This window comes from Anomaloglossus baeobatrachus, chromosome 2 (assembly GCF_048569485.1).
Source record: "Anomaloglossus baeobatrachus isolate aAnoBae1 chromosome 2, aAnoBae1.hap1, whole genome shotgun sequence".
In the NCBI taxonomy this organism is placed as follows: Eukaryota; Metazoa; Chordata; class Amphibia; order Anura; family Aromobatidae; genus Anomaloglossus; species Anomaloglossus baeobatrachus.
Window position 1 is genome coordinate 498,944,185 of NC_134354.1, and position 18,909 is coordinate 498,963,093.

The 18,909-nt window shown below is 41.3% G+C and overlaps 1 protein-coding gene across 11 annotated transcripts in view; it reads right to left on the minus strand.

Moving 5' to 3' along the window:
• DMD (dystrophin) overlaps nucleotides 1-18,909 on the minus strand; it is a 4,177,531-nt gene that overhangs the window by 170,622 nt on the left and 3,988,000 nt on the right. For all 11 annotated transcript variants that reach the window (XM_075336500.1, XM_075336497.1, XM_075336505.1 and 8 more), the window contains one exon: nucleotides 18,258-18,332. In XM_075336500.1, the coding sequence (XP_075192615.1) occupies nucleotides 18,258-18,332 (75 nt within the window). The remainder of the gene's footprint in view (nucleotides 1-18,257; nucleotides 18,333-18,909) is intronic.

The following is an 18,909-nucleotide window of genomic DNA, read 5'->3' on the forward strand; positions in this document are numbered from 1 at the left end:
ATGGGCAGATGTCTAGGTATCATACCTGGCATCTGCTTTGTATAGAGCGGGCACAGCTCCTTACCTACTTCATAAATGCGCATCTGGGCCATAATGGCAGGGTTAGCGAGGGGTTGAAGTAGGCCGATCGCCTCAATTTTAGTGGGATCAGACAACCATCTAAAGTGTTTGGGAGCCTCCTGACTATATTCCAACAAATGATGTAGACAAGGATCGAGCAGTTGCGATATAAATGCGAGAACCTTTTGTGTTACAACTAAACTGCCATAAAAAACTGTCGTCAGGGTTAGCTCATATCTCCCCATATAGAAAAACAGTTGGTTACACAAAGTCTTCATGCATATTGGGAAATTGTGAGAAATGGTCAGCCAAATGACATGTCGGGGCGTATGTCAAGTCTTCGTGTGAGGCCTAGTGATTAGACCTTACTCGATATTGTGACATTGTGGAGGGCTAGTAATTCGTGATGACCAAGTACTACCATGCTCGGGTACTCAGTACTTATAACAAGCAATCGGACACACTTTACGGGCTCGACTCATGTATTGAGTATAATGTAAGTCAATGAGGACTCAAGCATTTTTCTCGAGTTGAGCCCCTACAAGCTTGCTCATCATTAGTGGTAATCACATGAGGCACTTAGAATGCTGGCATTCGACAGCCAACTAAGGAAGTTCACACTGCCCTGGTCAAGATGCCAGACCGGGATCTTGCATATCTTTTTTCTCATACACACAGATATAGATTTATATATTTCCCCTAATTAAGTGTTATGATCATTACACTCGTCAACACACAAAAAAAAAAAAAAAAAAATCAAAACATATGCTTAGTTTTGTTTGATCACAAATTTTCTGAGATTTTTGTTACTACGTTATTTCTGCTTTTTCAGTGTATACTGGGCCCCTCATGTGATCTGCTCCAGTTCTTCAAATGGTCTTCGTGACTGGCTGAATATGAAGAAAGTGGTTATGCCATTTGCTGTTCCCATGATTTGGAGAGAACTGAAAAATCATAGTGGTGACTTCTACTTTTGTTTTATAAAATGAAGGGCTTTTCTATAAAAGAAACACAAGATTCATTATCTTGAACTTGAATCTGCGATTATGCCAGTTTCACATGATGGTACCTTGTCAGTTCTTGTACCACCGTTGTCTGGATTGGATGAAAATGAAGTAGAATATGAAGACTATGGAGCTGAAGCTACTGACGAAGACATGGAGACCTCAAGTCAAGATGAGAATGTACCTGATGGAGCAGCCAGAACTCAACATGAATTAAATGATCTAATCAGAGACCTTTCATTGTCAAAAGCTAAAGATGAAATTCTTGCATTTAGGTTGAAACACAAGAATCTTCTTCATGATTGTTTACAGGCGATGGACCAATGGTGTACTGTAACAATGTGAATGGCCTCTCTGAAGAACGGAATCAAGAGTATTTTGTTGCAGATTGGCGATTATTTATTGACTCATACCAGATAGTTTGAAAGCAGTGTTGCTTCACAATGGAAAAAAAAGAAACCATCAATCCCTATTGCTCACTCATGTCATCTAAAGGAAAGTTATGAAAATCTCAGTTGTTTTGGATGCTATACAATATAAGTATCATCAATGGAATATCTGTGGAGATTTGAAAGTGATTGGTCTGCTAATGGGAATGCAAAGAATTTTCACAAAATATTGTTGCTTCTTGTGTTTATGGGTCAGTAGAAATGCAGTAGATCATTATGTTCGTAGTGATTGGGGACAGAGAAATATCTATGCTGCAGGTAGAGCCAATGTTCAGCATAATCCATTAGTTGCTCCAACAAAAATCTTTCTTCCTCCACTACATATAAAGTTGTGATTGATTAAAAACTTTTTGAAAGCCATGACAAAGACAAATTCACAGGGGTTCCCATACATTTCACAGAAATTCTCCAGCATGTCACCAGCAAAACTGAAGAAAGGGGTATTTGTTGGTCCTCAGATCACAGAGCTTGTGAGAGATGATGTGTTTGAGGAACTCTAAATGATAAGGAATTGAGATCTTGGAAAAGCTTCAAGTGGATCTGTGAAAATGTCATAGGAAAAAATAAATCTCCAGAATATGTTGAGGAACTGCTAAATGCATACCAGTGTCTTGGATGTCACGTCTCTAAAAATGCATTTTTTGCATTCACATTAAGGCTATGTGCACACATTGCGTCCTGACCAGTGCGGAAAAGAACGCACCCTCTGGCAGACGTGACGCTGCGTGTTGACAAAAAGAATGCATCCAAAATGCATGTATTTTGGATGCATTTTTGTCAATGCGTTCGCCCGGCAATTCAGCTCTGCTACATGTCCGCTGACAGAAAACACAGACAGAGTCGGGTGATGAGAACTCTGATGAATTGCACCCAATTGTCATCCCGCGGCTCTGTGTCTCTGTGCGGTCATTAACTCAGATGAACCTCCAAGGTCAGAGCCAGGACACAGGAGTCCGCAGCAATGACGTCAGACATCGCGAGGCTCTGTGTGGCAGCCTGATTTGCGGTCACACGTGAAGGACTCATCTGTGATCGCAAATCCCCTTAATGACTGCAGTGAGCCACGCGATCAGCTGTGCTTTTACTCAGGTTACTCGCGGCCACAGCTGCAGTCGTCCACCTGAGAGCGGTGGCCGCGAGTAACCTCAGTGACAGCACAGCTGAACGCGCGACTCGCTTCAGTTGCTGCATAGAGCTCACAGGAGCAGTGGTGTTCTACTGCCGCTCCTGTCAGCTTCCGATGTAGCAGAGCTGGAAGCGTCGTGGGACCTTGCGTGGATGTCGGACCTGGAGGTGTTTTTGAGGGATTAATAAAGTGGTGAAAGAGGGGGGTTTTTTTTTTGTCTTTCATTACAAAGAAAATAAACACACACATCCAAAAAATCCTTTAACTTACAGGTTAATTATGGAAGGTATCTCGGGGAGACGCCTGCCATGATTAACCTAGGACTTAGTGGCAGCTATGGGCTGCTGCCAGTAACTCCTTATTACCATGTTTGCCACCTCACCAGGGCAATTCGGGATGAGCCGGGTAGAGTCCCAGGACTGTCGCATCTAATGGATGCGGCAATTCCGGGCAGCTGCTGGCTGATACTGTTAGACTGGGGGGCTCCCCATAATGTGGAGCTCCCCATCCTGAGAATACCAGCCTTCAGTCGTGTGGCTTTACTCTGACTGGTATCCAAATTGGGGGGGGACTGCACGTCGTTTGTTTTTTTTTATTTTTTTTAACTGCTCGATATAGACCCGCCCACTGGCGGCTGTGATTGGTTGCAGTGAGACAACTGTCATTCAGCATGGTGGAGTGTATGACTACAACCAATCATAGGCGCCGGTGGGCGGAGGAAGCAGGGAATACGTGATGGATTAATGAGCGGCCGACATTTTCAAAAGACGAGAAGCCCCCACAGTGTAAACGCTGTGCAGTACAGCGCTGGTGATCGTGGATCGGTGAGTACGAGAGAGGGGGTGGGAGGGAGAGGCCGACATGGACAGAGACAGAGACCGAAATACCTGCGTTTATTATGTCAAAAACACATGCAGATCGCTAGTAAAAAGCAAAAAAATGTGTTTAGACATTTCTCATTGACTTCAATGTTATTAAAACGCTGCCAAAATGGCAAAAACAATTGACATGTTGCTTCTTCAAACGCAGGGATTTTGACAAAATTTCCGCAAATAAAATGCAGCGTTTGTAAATGCATCATGCGCACAAGAAAGCCCCATTTTCCAAAAACTTTGCCAGGAAATCAAAACGCATGCAATTTTGCATTAAAAAGCTGCAGCTCAAAACACTGCTGAAACGCATAAAAAAAAAAAAGCAAAGTGTGCACATAGCCTTAGATTTCTTCCTTCAAAATCTTGGGGCTGTAAGTGATGAACAAGGTGAGCGGTATCACCAGGCCTATAAAGTAATGGAACACCACTGCCAGGATTTTTGGAATGACTCAATGATGGCAGATTACTGTTGGATGTTATATACGGACAACCCTGAAAAATCGTATCAAGGACAGTCTGTTTTGTAAGGTGAAGCATTTTTTCCTGATATTTAGATTAATGTTTTCTTAATGTCGCCAGTATATTTCCTATACCTTGTAATAATGATGCTGCTCCATGGAAACTATACGTGCTACAGAAAAACTATATACATTTTTGAAATCAGGACAAAAAGATGATTCAGAAAAGGACAAAGTCACCTGCGAGGATTACAAAAAATATTTTTGTAGACCTGTGTTATTTGCAAAATCAGCAGCAGACGTGGACTATTAACTTTTTTGCACGCAACGTTACCATCGGACTAAGATTTCAACTTTTTTTTGACACATGTAAAAAAAGACACATAGCAAACATCCTTTGTGAGGAGTGAGTCATGGCAGAGTACAACCCCTTGCAAAAATTATGGAATCACCTGGCTCTGAGGATGTTCATTCAGTTGTTTAGTTGTGTGCCATGTCTGATCTGCTTTTTTTTTTTTAACAAAAGTAAAGTAATTTCAAATATCAACTTTCTGGCTTTAAGAAACACAAAAAAAAAAAAAATGATTTCAAGACCAAACGGAGAAAACAATTATGGAATCACTCAATTATGAGCAAAAACATTATGGAATCATGAAAATCAAAACAGACAATCGAACACTCCAATACATCACTAGTATTTTGTTGCACCACCTCTGGCTTTTATTACAGCTTACAGTCTCTGAGGCATGGGCTTAATGAGTGAAACAGTACTCTTCATCAATCTGGCTCAAACTTTCTCTGATTGCTGTTGCCAGATCAGCTTTGCAGGTTGGAGCCTTGTCATAGACCATTTTCTTCAACTTCCACCAAAGATTTTTAATTGGTTTCAGATCCGGACTATTTGCAGGCCATGACATTGACCTTATGTGTCTTCTTTCAAGGAATGTTTTCACAGTTTTTGCTCTATGGCAGGATGCATTATCATCTTGATAAGTTATTTCATCATCCCCAAACATTCTTTCAATTGATGGGATAAGAAAAGTGTCCAAAATTTCAATGTAAATTTGGGAATTTATTGAAGATGTAATGACAGTTATCTCCCCAGTGCCTTTACCTGACATGCAGCCCATTATCATCAATGACTATGGGAATTTACATGTTCTCTTCAGGCAGTCATCTATTTATTGCTTAACTTTTCTGCATATAAATCCCATTTCCTTTAGGCGGTTTCTTACAGTTCGGTCACAGACATTTGACTCCAGTTTCCTCCCATTCATTTGTCATTTGTTTTGTTGTGAATTTCCTGTTTTTAGAGACATATTTAAGTTTCCTATCTTGACTCTTTGAGGTCTTCCTTGGTCTAACAGTATATTTGCCTTTAACAACCTTTCCATGTTGTTTGTATTTTGTCCAGATTTTAGACAGCTGACTGAACAATCAACATCTTTTGCAACATTGCGTAATGATCTACCCTCTTTTAAGAGTTTGATAATCCTCTCCTTTGTTTCAATTGACATCTCTTGTATTGGAGCCATGATTCATGTCAGTCCATTTGGTTCAACAGCTCTCCAAGGTTTGATCACTCCTTTTTAGATGCAGATTAACGGGTAGATCTTATTTGATGCAGGTGTTCATTTTGGGAATGAAAATATACAGGGCGATTCCATTATTCTTTCCCCTGTTTGATCTTGAAAAGTAAGTTATTGGCTACACATTATGTTTTCATGTTTTTGGTTTTTTTTTAGTGTTTCTTAAAGCCAGAAAGTTGCCATTTGAAATTACTTTAGTTTTCTGACATGTCTGTGATGTTTTAACACAAGTAAACAACTGAATGAACATCCTCAGAGCCAAGTGAGTCCATAATTTTTGCCAGGGGTTGTACATGGCTGAATATCTCAATCATACTAGATATTTAAGCATGTAAAGCCATCAATACACCCGGCAAGATAACACATTCACCTGATAAAATGAATCAATGTTACTCTAAGTGTTTTGAGGCACTAAATCCCAAGCTCCTTGTTTCTGAACCTCTGAAGACTTATCCTGGTTTGCAGAAGAAAAAAAAAAAGCCTTCAACAATGCTTAAGAGAGAAAAAAAAATCCCTCCATATCAGAACACCTTTTACACGTAGTTATACGAAGAGTGAATGCCTCAGTATTGATTTAATCCAACCTCCACTGTCAAGGGGACAGAATATATATTTCCCCAGGCTAAAATAATTTATGTATGGCATGAAGCAACTACCAGTGAAGGTGAAGGAGATTATTTGGCAGGATATAACTCTCTCTGCCTCCAGCACGCTGGTGACTTCGTTAATATATGACTGTATCCCTGTAACCAGATTACCAAGAGTTCACCTTTCCAATGAATCTTTATTCTGTGAGGCTGACAACGAGGTGAGCCGTGTACCTCATCTCAATTCACCCGAGAGCACCTCTCCCTAAAGCTGTTACACACAGGGCTTCCAATTCCAAGACATCTCTTGGCAGCCGCGGCTATTTTTATGGGCTTGTCACTTAACAAAGCTATCTCCATCTGTTCGACTATACATGCAAATGCATAGAAATACAAGTGAAGCAGAAAACAGGAGAGAAGTCATTTTCACGGATTTCTATACGCTGCACTTGTGCTAAGCTACACATACAGAATGTTTAGTATTTCAGCAGTTATTAGCCAATACCTAACGACGTAGTATTAACCGGTAAGATACTAAGCATATATCTGGCTGTTATACAAAACCATTGCTAAACACACAATATTTCATGAGCTATAGAAGAGGATCCCCTGACAGTTATGTGCATGACTCACTTGTCAAGAGCGGATGAAATGCATATATACACATCTATGTTTTTGGGTTGCTACTTAATGTATGTCAGGGTTGTTGTACAGCAACATGTGCTGCAAATCATAGGTGACAATGCTCGGTCCCTGCAGTCCTGCAAAAACCAACAATGTCACTCACCTCTACACTGCAGATGGCCTGGTGTCACAGTATTGAGCATCTGATGAGTAAATGTAGACCTCAATTTGGATCAAACTTTGGGAGTGGGTAAGACTGTTCATTTTCTATTGTTTTAGAGTCTGACAATTTCAGCATCTATTTTCCGGTTTAGACACCTGTACTTATAAGTAGGTCTCCCCAGGCAGACATTTATAATGCTGCCGAGCACATGTATATTATATACTGTATGTAAATGTTTATCTGCCAAGTTAAATCCGAACCGGAATGTGTCTACTGATCGGTGCTGCCGTCAAAGGACAAGTTGGCCGATTTTAAAAATATCTGAGTCAACGCGTTTCAAAGTCTCCAACTTCTTCATCAGTAAACAGGAGCGAACTTTTGGAAGTTTGGTTCGCTGGCAGCAAAAAGACCGAACCTCCATGTGTCGGAACTTGGCCCGAGGAGGTTCGGAAACACTGATTGGCTGTATGTGGGCGGACTCAAACTGCCAGCCATAAGCATAATACTTCCTGGGAGGGTGGATGGGGGTTTTTTTTTTGGTACACACCACATGTGGTCGCGCTGTTGTTACCACCAGTGTGCGCCACTCAAGCACTGCAAGAGCCCCGCACTGGGCTGAGCACCAAGCGTACCTGAGCACAGCGTTGCTCATGGGAGTTCCGTTTGCATGTAAAGCATCCAAACGCCGAATCTGGCGCTGTTTTTTTTAAAGTTGGTGTTCGGTTCGAAAACCAAACCTCGGGTTTGCTCATCTCTATTCATTAGGACTTCTGTTTAAAGTGCTGATGAAGAAGACAGATTTCAAAAACGTGTTAACTCAGACATTTTTAAAACAGCATAACTCATCCTTTGATGGCAGCGCAGATCAATAGACACATTCCCAAACTGATTCATCCTCTGCTGGTTCGTGGAGCCCATGTTACAGCAGCAGCCATTGGTTACATGCTCAAGCATTTTACTACAAGCTGAGCACATAGGATAATATGGTATGTTGCATACTTGGATAGGACCCATTGTGCCCTCTCTTTTTAGCTCTCTATATGCCAAGTTAGTGTCACTGCAGAACATCTCATATACTGGCACATGGGTGATTCACTTTGTTGTATGGATGACCATTTCTGGCAATGTTGTGATGTTTAATATACATTGAGATGATTAGCACAAAGTGTTTTTTCCCTTTAGTGAACTCAGCATGGTTTAGAACAAAATGTGTCTAGAATAGCAACTGCGAGAGATGTCCTAGAGTACCACGTCCATGACTCGGGTCCTGAATGACCGGGCACGGACAGGGTAAGCTGCACTCTGACCTTCTCTTAGCTAAAAACTGAGGAATATAAATAAGGTTTATAATTCGTGCCAAGCATGTTGGAAATCGAGTCCTCTGGTTTTATAGGGATATGTGACTGATGCAGTTGCAAGAGTAGAGCTGGAATGAATCAAGACTAGAAACCACAAGAATCATATTTGGCTGTGACAAGTGCCCAACTGAAGAGAGTACACCCAAATTGACTGAAACGTATGTACATGCTTGAAGTCAGCGTAGCGGCAGTGAAGACCCATGTAGAGGGCTTTGTAGTTGATTTTTGTTCATTCAGAGTAAAAGCCGCCACAATCCAACCACTGCTCATTTGTAACAAACTGTTGTAGAAACATTTAGGAGATGAACCCTCCTATAAAACACTATAAAAGCTGTGTGTTCCAAGTAAACCATCAACTGTTTTGTGAGTGGGTTGAAATATCCTTGAGAGATGGGCGACCCCACCATTTTGAGTTGCCTTCAAACCCTTTCATCCCAGAATACCAAGACTAGTTTCTCCGGTTGAGTAAAACTAATCCTTGAACAAAAAAGGCTCACTCCTTTCACGCCTTGTTAAAATAAAAAAAATATTATATAATATATATTATTATTATTATTGCGCCATTTATTCCATGGCTCTTTACAAGTGAAAGAGGGTATACGTACAACAATCATTAACAGTACAAAACAGACTGGTATAGGAGGAGAGAGGACCCTGCCCGTGAGGGCTCACAGTCTACAGGGAGTGGGTGATGGTACAATAGGTGAGGACAGAGCTGGTTGCACAGTGGTGTACTGGACTGAGGGCTATTGTAGGTTGTAGGCTTGTTGGAAGAGGTGGGTCTTGAGGTTCCTCTTTAAGCTTTCCACGGTAGGGGAGAGTCTGATATGCTGAGGTTGAGCGTTCCAGAGTATATATTTATTTTATAGGTTCACAATCTATATGTTCACTTCACTGCTGAAATATTTCAGTATTTGCTGTATATTAAACATAGGTCATCCTTTCTGAGCTGATATATATAAATCTGCTATTACTCATTGAACCACAAATATGCACAAAACCCCATTCTATGTAAGTATATCGTTACATAATAGTGAATAAGAGTCATTTTCAATGCAAACAAAGGACCACATTCCCACACCCTATAAATATTGCTCTTGGCCAGAGTACCAAATGAATTGCTTCTATTGCACATTACCTTGCAGCGTAGGATTCAACAGCCCACATTTTCCCATCATTTCAGCAAAAGCCGTGCATAACTCTTTCGTACAGAGGGAAATTATTATGGTTTTTATTGCCATATTGAATAGTAAAAAGGGCTGAGGCAATAAATAACCATCGCAATCATTCTCATCACAAGGAGCCAAGTACAATATATAAACTGGTCAGGGCAGCCATTCCTCACTGAATGAGCGTGCACAGAAACATACAGACATTACTTTTTCTATTCATCTGTGCACTGGGAAAAAAATATATCTAATACAATAGTTCAAAGCCTTCTGACAGCCAAATCAAATTTGTTTAAAAGAACAGAGAGTCCTCAGTGGTTGATACCTTTTAATGGCTAACTGAAAAGATGGTAATAATTGCAAGCTTTCGAGACTACTCAGGTCTCTTCATCAGGCATGGTATAACACAAAATCTGAAGAGTCACGTGACTCTTCAGATTTTGTGTTATACCATGCCTGATGAAGAGACCTGAGTAGTCTCGAAAGCTTGCAATTATTACCATCTTTTCAGTTAGCCATTAAAAGGTATCAACCACTGAGGACTCTCTGTTCTTTTAAACAAATTTTTTTATCTCTACTGGCTAACACGGTACAAAGATATATTTTACTTGAGCCAAATCAAATGTAATTTTTAGGTCTTGCCAGGCCATCAAGCCTATCGGCACCAGACACATTGAAAATAAGGATATAGGATAACCTCAGTTTAGCTATGAAGAGTACTAAGTAGTGGATTTCCAACTCATAAAACATACAGGAGAGCCTTGAATATGTATTGATCTCCATCGCTACAAAATTGTATGCACTCTCTAGGCTTTCTAGCCAAACATCAAGCACTGATTCTTGGCTAAATTAATCTTTGAAACTAGTTAAGGTCGTTCTACCCTAGGATTAAAAAAAAAAAAAAAAAAAAAGGCTACTTCCATTCAAAGGATTGAAAAAAAAAACAACTTGTAACGCTAGAACCAGGCTATGAAACGGATGGAGGTTAAAGCTTCACCATCATTATGTCAAATTTCAAATCTGCATATATGTAAAAAAAAGAAATCATGAAAAGTCCATTTCCCACCCCTTCTAGGTTTTAAAAGTGCAGCAGTCGGAAAAATGGGAGCACTGCAGTCAAAAACAGGGACACTGACGTTCGGATCAAAACAGGGCTTCTCCATTGTCGGTGAACAGAAAACAAGACAAATGCAAAGCCGATACATCCAGGCACAAAACCCAAATTATCTCCTGCCCCACTGAGCACTAACTAGATATCAGCCTCCCTGATGTGTCCTACTATAGATCACCAGGAAAAAGGATGTTACCTCCCCATAAATAGCACCAACTGGAGACAAGTACTGGTAGTTGAAAAGACACTTTTTTTGCACCTTCTCCATCAAAGGCCTCCTTTACACATTTACACATTCGTGTTTCCAATAAATGGGGTATCAGTCTCTTTCCCAGATGCCACACGTACATATTCTGTGGTGTTATTCACATGTCCGCGTTTTTACATAGATCCACTACTTTTACATACATAGATTTACTAGATTTTACATAGATGTGTCCGTGCAGAATACAGCATGAATTACATATCTATAGGTCCGTGAAAAACACGTACAGCACACAGGTGGCATCAGAGTACCATCCTTGTGCCGTACGTGATCAACATCACAAAATATAGGAGAAGCTTTGTAATTCATTAAGTTAATGATCCATCCATGAAAAACACTGAGGGCAACACTGATCTAAAACACTGACAATACCGGTATCATATTTTCACATACATGTAACCTTTAAAGACCCATGACGTGCTATGTTCGTCATGGCTTGTCTCCCTACCTTTGATGCTGGCTCGGTATGGTCTTTCCCTGCACATGATGGCTGATCTCACAGCTATGGATGGATCAGAGATTTGCCCGTGGCTGTTAATCAGTTAAATCCCGCTGTCACTCTCCAACAGTGGGATTTAACACGTGTCAGCAGGGGGGCACGTCATTCCCTGCTCCAATCAGCGCTCCTGTGACATGATCATGGGATGGTGAGGGGTTGTCATGACTGTCAGTGGTCAGCTGATGACCCCTTTGTCTGTCATGATTATCCTCATGTAAACGCCGGCTACAAGTCTCCATCCATAGGAGATCATGATTTCAACTTCAAGTCCCCTTAAGGGACTAGCAAAAGCAGTATGTATAAAGCTTTTAAAAATATGAAAAAAATAAAATCAAAAGTTTAAATTACCTTCCTTTTGCCCTACTGAAAACAAAAAAAACAAAAACAAAACAACCCACACTTATTTGGTATCAATGCTTTCAGAAAAGTCTGATCTACCAATATATAAAATAATTCCGATCGCTAAACAGAGCAGCAAGAAAAACAAAAGAAAAAAAACACCAGAATTGCAATTTTTCGGCCTTAAAAAAAAAAAAAAAGCAATAACAGGCAATCAAAACATCATATATACCACAAAACCATATCAATAAACACATCAGCTTGGAGCACAAAAAACAAGCTCTCACTCAGCTCCACATCCCAAAAAATTAAAAACATTACAGCTCTCGGAACATCCTGACACAAGCATCATTTTTTTTTTCAAAATTTCAGAATTTTTTTATTCAACACTTAAATAAAACAAAAACTATACATGTTTGGTATCTAATTGTACTGACACAGAGCATAACAGTAGGTCAGTTTTATGGTAAAATGTATACTGTAAATAAAAAATAATTGCAGAATTCCACTTTTTTTTTTTCTTATTTCGCCACACTTGGAATTTTTGTCCCACTTAGCATTGACTTTATCATATGATTTAATGGGGTCATTCAACAGTACAACTTATCCCACAAAAAGAAAGCCCTCACACAGCTATATCAACTGAAAAATTAAAAAAAAAAAAAAGTTATGGCTCTTGGAATAAGTGGAAAAAAAGAAAGCGCAAAAACAAACAAAAAATCGCCCTGTCTTTAAAGGGATGAAACATTGACGTGTGAAGGAGGTCTGCAGCTCAAACACCTTTCTAAACTCAGTAATAAGTCAGCCCCTGATGGACTGAGGGCTACAGAGAAAAGCAGACTAAACTTGAATATAATTTCATAAAAGCCCGAGGAATTACCAAAGCTCTAAGCAAAACATACTTTGCTAGGGATATCCAACTTTACAGAATTCTTATACCTCCTATGGCTTTTCCTGGATGAGAGTAATATTTCCTGCGGCCTAGTATTCATATTAGAGTAATCTTGGTGGCATACAGTGGAACCTCACTTAACGAGTAACCCAGTTAGTGAGTATTTCGCCTAACGAGCAAGGCTTTCTGTAAATTTGTAACTTTGTTTATGAGAAAGCTTTGCTGTACGAGCAAAATACTCACTGCACACACTCCCGGTTCCGTACATCCACCGCGCTCTGACCCGCTCTTGCAGTGCATACAAACACACACAAGCACGCACAAACACACACAAACACGCAAAATTGCATGTATCGGGTAACCAAGGCGACCGATGCCAGACCTTCAGCTCCCAGCGCGCTGACGTCAAAGGCATGAGCCGCTTGCCTCAGATTGGCCAGCGCGCTGCCTTTGAGTAGCGGCTGTAGGGGGGAAAAAGCGCAATAGGGTCTTACCCGGTATGAGGGTAGAGAGACAGAACAGAAAGAGATACACTCACCTGGTAGGGTTGTGCCAGTCACAACCCCCTATGATCGCATATGAGTGGTTTTATGTGGTTTAGCAGCGGCCCCGGAAAGCAGGTTATCATATAAATCAAATGGAAAACCGGTTTTAAATGCCGCGCTAAAAACCACAGATGCTTTAGATAAAGAGATTTCCTTTATTTCACAGTTCTACGCGTTTCAGAGACATCTCCGTCTCCTTCCTCAGGAAAAATATGATTTCTTTTCCTGAGGAAGGAGACTGAGATGTGTCTGAAACGCATAGAACTGTGAAATAAAGGCAATCTCTATCTACAGCATCTGTGGTTTTTAGCGCGGCATTTAAAACCGGTTTTCCATTTGATTTATTTGAGTAGCGGCTGACAGAGGAAGGTCCTCCCTCCACAGGATGTGTATCCGGTAACCATCGCGATGAGGGAGGAACTTCCCCTGTCAGGCGCTACTCAAAGGCAGTGCGCTGGCCAATCAGAGGCAAGCGGCTCCTGCCTTTGACGTCAGCTTGCTGAGTGCGGAAGGTCCGGCATCGGTCACCTTGGTTACCAGATACACGTCTTCTACGGGCGAACTGCAAGTTCCAGGAGACCGGCGAGGGAACGGAAGGTAAGGTGAGTATAATTGTGTTTGTGCATGTGTGTTTGTGCGTGTGTGTGTACGTGTGTGGAATGGCACAATAGTGCACCAGGATGGGACATTTAACAAGTTGTACAACGAATTGTCTGCATTGCAATGACTTCCTATGGGAAATCTTGGTTTCCTGAACGAGTAACTTGGTTTAGAAGCACACTCCCAGAACGGACTGTTCTCGTTAACCAAGGTTCCACTGTATAGCAATTACAACCCCATGCCCTTTCGTTATCACACAGGTTATATATGAAAAAAACAACAAACTACTTTTAAAAATAAAAATCTTGACAAAACTTCCAACCAAAAACACCCACTTTGCTGCTGGCAAATTTCATGAAATACACTCCTTAACATTGAAATTGCAACACCAAGAATGAAAAGTCGTGGAATTATGGAAAACACGTGATCAATAGACATGATAGTGATATGGAAATGATTAAGAAATGGAAACATTTTTAAAACCTCTCGATTAAGTATCAAGCATGAGTGTCACGCACAGAAATACGCACACATACTGTACATGCTATTAATGATATTTCTAAAGGTTATCTGAAGAAAGCTCTGCAACACTTGGGCCCAAAAATCTTCAAAATCCATTTCTGGATGCTCCATTTGTAATTGCTGACCAATGATATCCCAAATGTGCACAATGAGAGACAAGACTGGAGACCTTGCAGGCCATGGAAGCATATTTAGGCCACAAAGGCTGCTCATAGTAAATTACAGAAAAACATCTCTTGGGACTACAAGTGATCCAATCTGTATTGCAAGTGAAATTGGACGTCACTTACTAATCCAAAGGCATCAAAAAGTATCTACAGAAGCCATCAGACGGTGCTTGACCGACACTGGGCTACAAGCGAGATGTCCAGCTTCGGTTTTTCCATTAACCTCAAACCACCACTCTCAAAGGCTATCATGGTACAGAGTAAGAAGGCAATAGAGGTCTACCCTTTTTAGCGATTAGTCAACTTTTATCTTGGATGTAATGTTTGCTAGAGATTGGTCTGAAGAACACGTGGGAAATGTCATTAAGAGGTACAGTACTATAGTGTGGGGTGGCATAATGTACATTAGCCGGACCCCTCCAGTCTTCATTCCAGATACATAAGCAGTTCTGTGTTACAGTAATTTGTTTGAGGAATCAGTGGTATGGTCATCTTTCCAAAGTGTCCGAGGAGCTGTTTTCAACACAATGCCAAGCCGCATGTTGCTCATGTCACTGACGTCTACAAACCTCTCATAAAGCACATCTGTGGTATCATTGATCAGCAATTGCAAAAGGAGCTGCCAGAAGCAGATCTTGATGATTGGTATGCCCAAGTGCATTCAGTGTCGTAGATCATTCCTCAACCATTAATAACTTAGCTAAGGTTTGTGAGTGGGGTTTTTGGTTTTTTTTGTGCGTGGTACTCATGTTTGATAATTAAAAATCGAGATGTTTTAAATATATTGTTTCTATTTTTTTTATAATTTGCGTATGATTAACATATCTATCTGTCCTGTGATTACAATTCCATAACTTTTTCTAGTTGGGGTTGCAATGTTGAGGGGTGTATTTTGCATACACTTGCAAACCCTATAAAGAAGCCAAACGTTTGCAAACTACGCTGGTCCACTAGCATCAACACCTCTTGTGCTCACAACTGTAGAGTCTGCAAGTGAAGACAAATGAATGACACATATCATATAAACAATTTTCTATTAATGCTGGTGGGAAAAGTTTCAGACCTTGAAGAAAGATCAGCGTTAATATTCAAAGGTCTAAAGAACATGCAACAAAATAAAAACATGAAAGACTTCACAGAAAACACAACAGGATATAACAATCCATGAAGACGTTGGTACATTATCCCTTAATTACACGTTTACAGCTAGAAACACTTGCAAACTCCAGAGTTTTGATTTATAGAGTGGACAAAATCACTGAATTGCCATGGCAGTGGTAATCATGGTCCCAGAAAATCTTTGGTTGCCATGGTAATAGCATGTCGACCTCCCCCCAGGAAGCTTTCACTACCTGCCTGACATCTAATGTCTACACAACGCAGAAGTGAACGACTGAAAGGGGCGAATGCTTTTACTGTGCTGTACTAAGAGAAGCCTTCCGGCTCCCTCAGGTGAATACACTACAACAATAAGAAAGCACACGTATGGCACCCGTACAGATGTTCATGCCTTTTCTATAGGCTTTTAGGGAGGCCATCACTGAGGCTACACTCCTGCTGTCTCGCCCTTGTCTTGGACATTCTTCAGTTTTAGCAAGTACTTCTGAGATCACGCTCCCCTCGGATTATGTGGGGCCAGACATTTTTGGAACAGAGTACGTTGAAGTAGTTATTTGCAAACAAACAATCCAGAAGATACCTTAGCACACAAAAGCTGAAGCAAAAATGAGCCATAAAACTCTTCATGCCCTGCTTTTTTCTATACTTTCTGCTTACGCCAGGAGAATCTAAAACCATATTTGCCAATGTACTGTTATGAAATGTATGTCATACAGTTTCATACACGGCCCGTAATTAAAGGGAACCTGTCACCAGATTTTTCCCTATTAAACCAAAAATATCACCTTCTGCAGCTCCTGGGATGGATTCTATAAAGGTGCACCTTGTTACTGGCCCCCTTTTCAGACCTCCAAAACAACTTTATAAAATATTACCTTTTCGTATGCAAATTAGTTTGGTTGGCCAGATGGACGGGCTCTATTTCACCTTCTGTCCCCCCTCCCGCTGCTGTTCGCCATCCCCCAGTCTTTAGTTGCATGGATGACGACGGCCCAGTCATCCTTCACGCTAAAGCTGAAGTCTCGCACAGGTGCAGTTAGCAGAGGCCACTATCGTGGGCTTGAGCATAAACTATCCCTCTCGCGCGCCGGTGATGTATTTGCGCAGGCTCGACATTATGGGCGGGTACTAGGATGACGCTGGTGAGGTCATTCACAGCGCCGCCCATAATCTCGAGCCTGCGCAAATACATCACCGGCGCGCGAGAGGGATAGTTTATGCTCAAGCCCACGATAGTGGCCTCTGCTAACTGCACCTGTGCGAGACTTTGGCATCAGCGTGGAGGATGACGGGGCCGTCGTCATCCATGTAAATAAAGACTTGGGGACGGCGAACAGCGGCAGGAGGGGGGACAGAAGGCGAAATACAGCCTGCCCATCTGGCCAACCAAACTAATTTGCATATGAAAAGGTAATATTTTATAAAGTTGTTTTGGAGGTCTGAAAAGGGGGCCAGCAACAAGGTGCACCTTCATAGAATGCAGCCCAGGAGCTGCAGAAGGTGATATTTTTGGGTTTAATAGGGAAAAATTTGGTGACCAGGACCCTTTAATCAAGCATAACTTTAAAACCCTGCCCAATATTGTGTGCTAGGCGACTTTACAAGAAAGCGCTGATCTGTGGGGCACTTTATCAAGACTCACCAATTTGGCTCAATTTACTTCTATTAACTTTTTTCAAATTTGTTAAAAAGCCCATACAACTTAGATGTAAAATCAGAAAATGACATTTATACCTATGAGTTGGTGAAAATTTGCACCAACATTTGTGACATTTTTTGCCGTAAGCTTAATAACTATCAAAACTGTCATGACTAGGCCCAGGTACTTTATGCCCACTTTTTCAACATTTGGCAAATATGCCAAAAAATAATAACCGAACAATTTTTGACAGGCTTTTCTTTTTTGCAAAGCTTTCAATTTTTTCATGGTCAGTTTACACCCAAATCAGGTCCAAACTGCTTGGTAGATATGGGCATAGGTGTTTGAGAAAAGAGCAAGAGTGGTCAAACTCATCAGTCCAGATACAGATGAAGGATTTAGTTGGCCATGGGTGCGGTGCACCGACGTTCCAAATCAGGTTCAGAGACGATGCAACCAAGACATTGAAGAAGTGTCCAAAGGACAACATGTGCAAGGAGTTTGTATGTGCTCCATGTCTTTGCATGGGTTTCCTTCCATACTCCAAATACATTCTGATAGGGAATTTAGTTTATGAGCATCTTCATATAAAGGTTTCTTCAATATCTTCCACCTAGTGTAACCTGTATATCAGGTTTACTGGCCCTTTAAGTCTATGCATTTGCGGTTGACTACATTTTGCTTTACTTCTTCGGGAAATGAAGCCATTATCCTTGGCTGAAATCCGTTTCTTAGACATAAGACAAAACTACGTTCCCTAGTTTTAAGGATTGGTAATGGCTCTCCCTTGAGACCGAGACAAAACAGTGGGACATAAAACTGATAAAGTGTTATCTGATTGTTTAGGTGTATCGCAAAGTTCAGTGCACAAATGTTAACGCCAACCTCAATTACAGAACCGAAAATATAATCAGGAATCTAAAGATCATTAACCAGCTGCTGCATTGCTGTGGGTAATTTATTTATGAGGCACAACAACTACCAGATTTTTTTCACTAGCTGTTAAACACTTGCAAGTCAATTCATGTAGGAAAAAGCAAGGACTGGAAAGCAAGCGAGTGTACGACAGGGGAACACAATGAGCACGTCCGAGTACTTACAGCACAGAGCTTTCTGCAGTCTCCTTAATTTCATGGCAGTTCTGTACGCCGAGAATCTCACATTGTTTAAGTCAGCTGAGGAAGAAACACAAGATGATTAAATGCAGAAGAATAAAAGGGACCACTCTTATCAATTGCAGTAACATATCACAGATCTGATCCAAGGCATTCTCAAGCATCTGAAGCCCACCTTATAATGATGCGAGTATATATAAACACTAGCATGGTGCTCTATAGTAATGCTGGAAATTGCCCACCAAAGAACTGGCAGGGTGGGCAAATGCCGAGATACAATAAGGGTCCAGCAGAAAACAAATTACCATATTTTTCGCTTTGTAATACGCACCAGATTATAAGACGCACCCCAAATTTAGACATAAAAAAAGGTAAAAAAGTAAAATGGGGTCCGTCTTATACTCCGGTGTTCTCTTACCTTAGGGGGGCAGCAGTGGTGGTGAAGTGGGGTCACAGGAGGCAGAGGTTGTGCTGGCGGCGGGGTCCATAGTGGCAGGCGCGGCGGGGTCCGTGGTGCAGCAGGCCAGTGCGGTGTCCGTGTCCGCGGTCCCAGTTCAAATGATGGCGTCTGGAGCGGTGCATGCGCAGATGGAGCTCTCATCCAAGAGCTCCATCTGCGCACGCGCCTGCTCCCGGC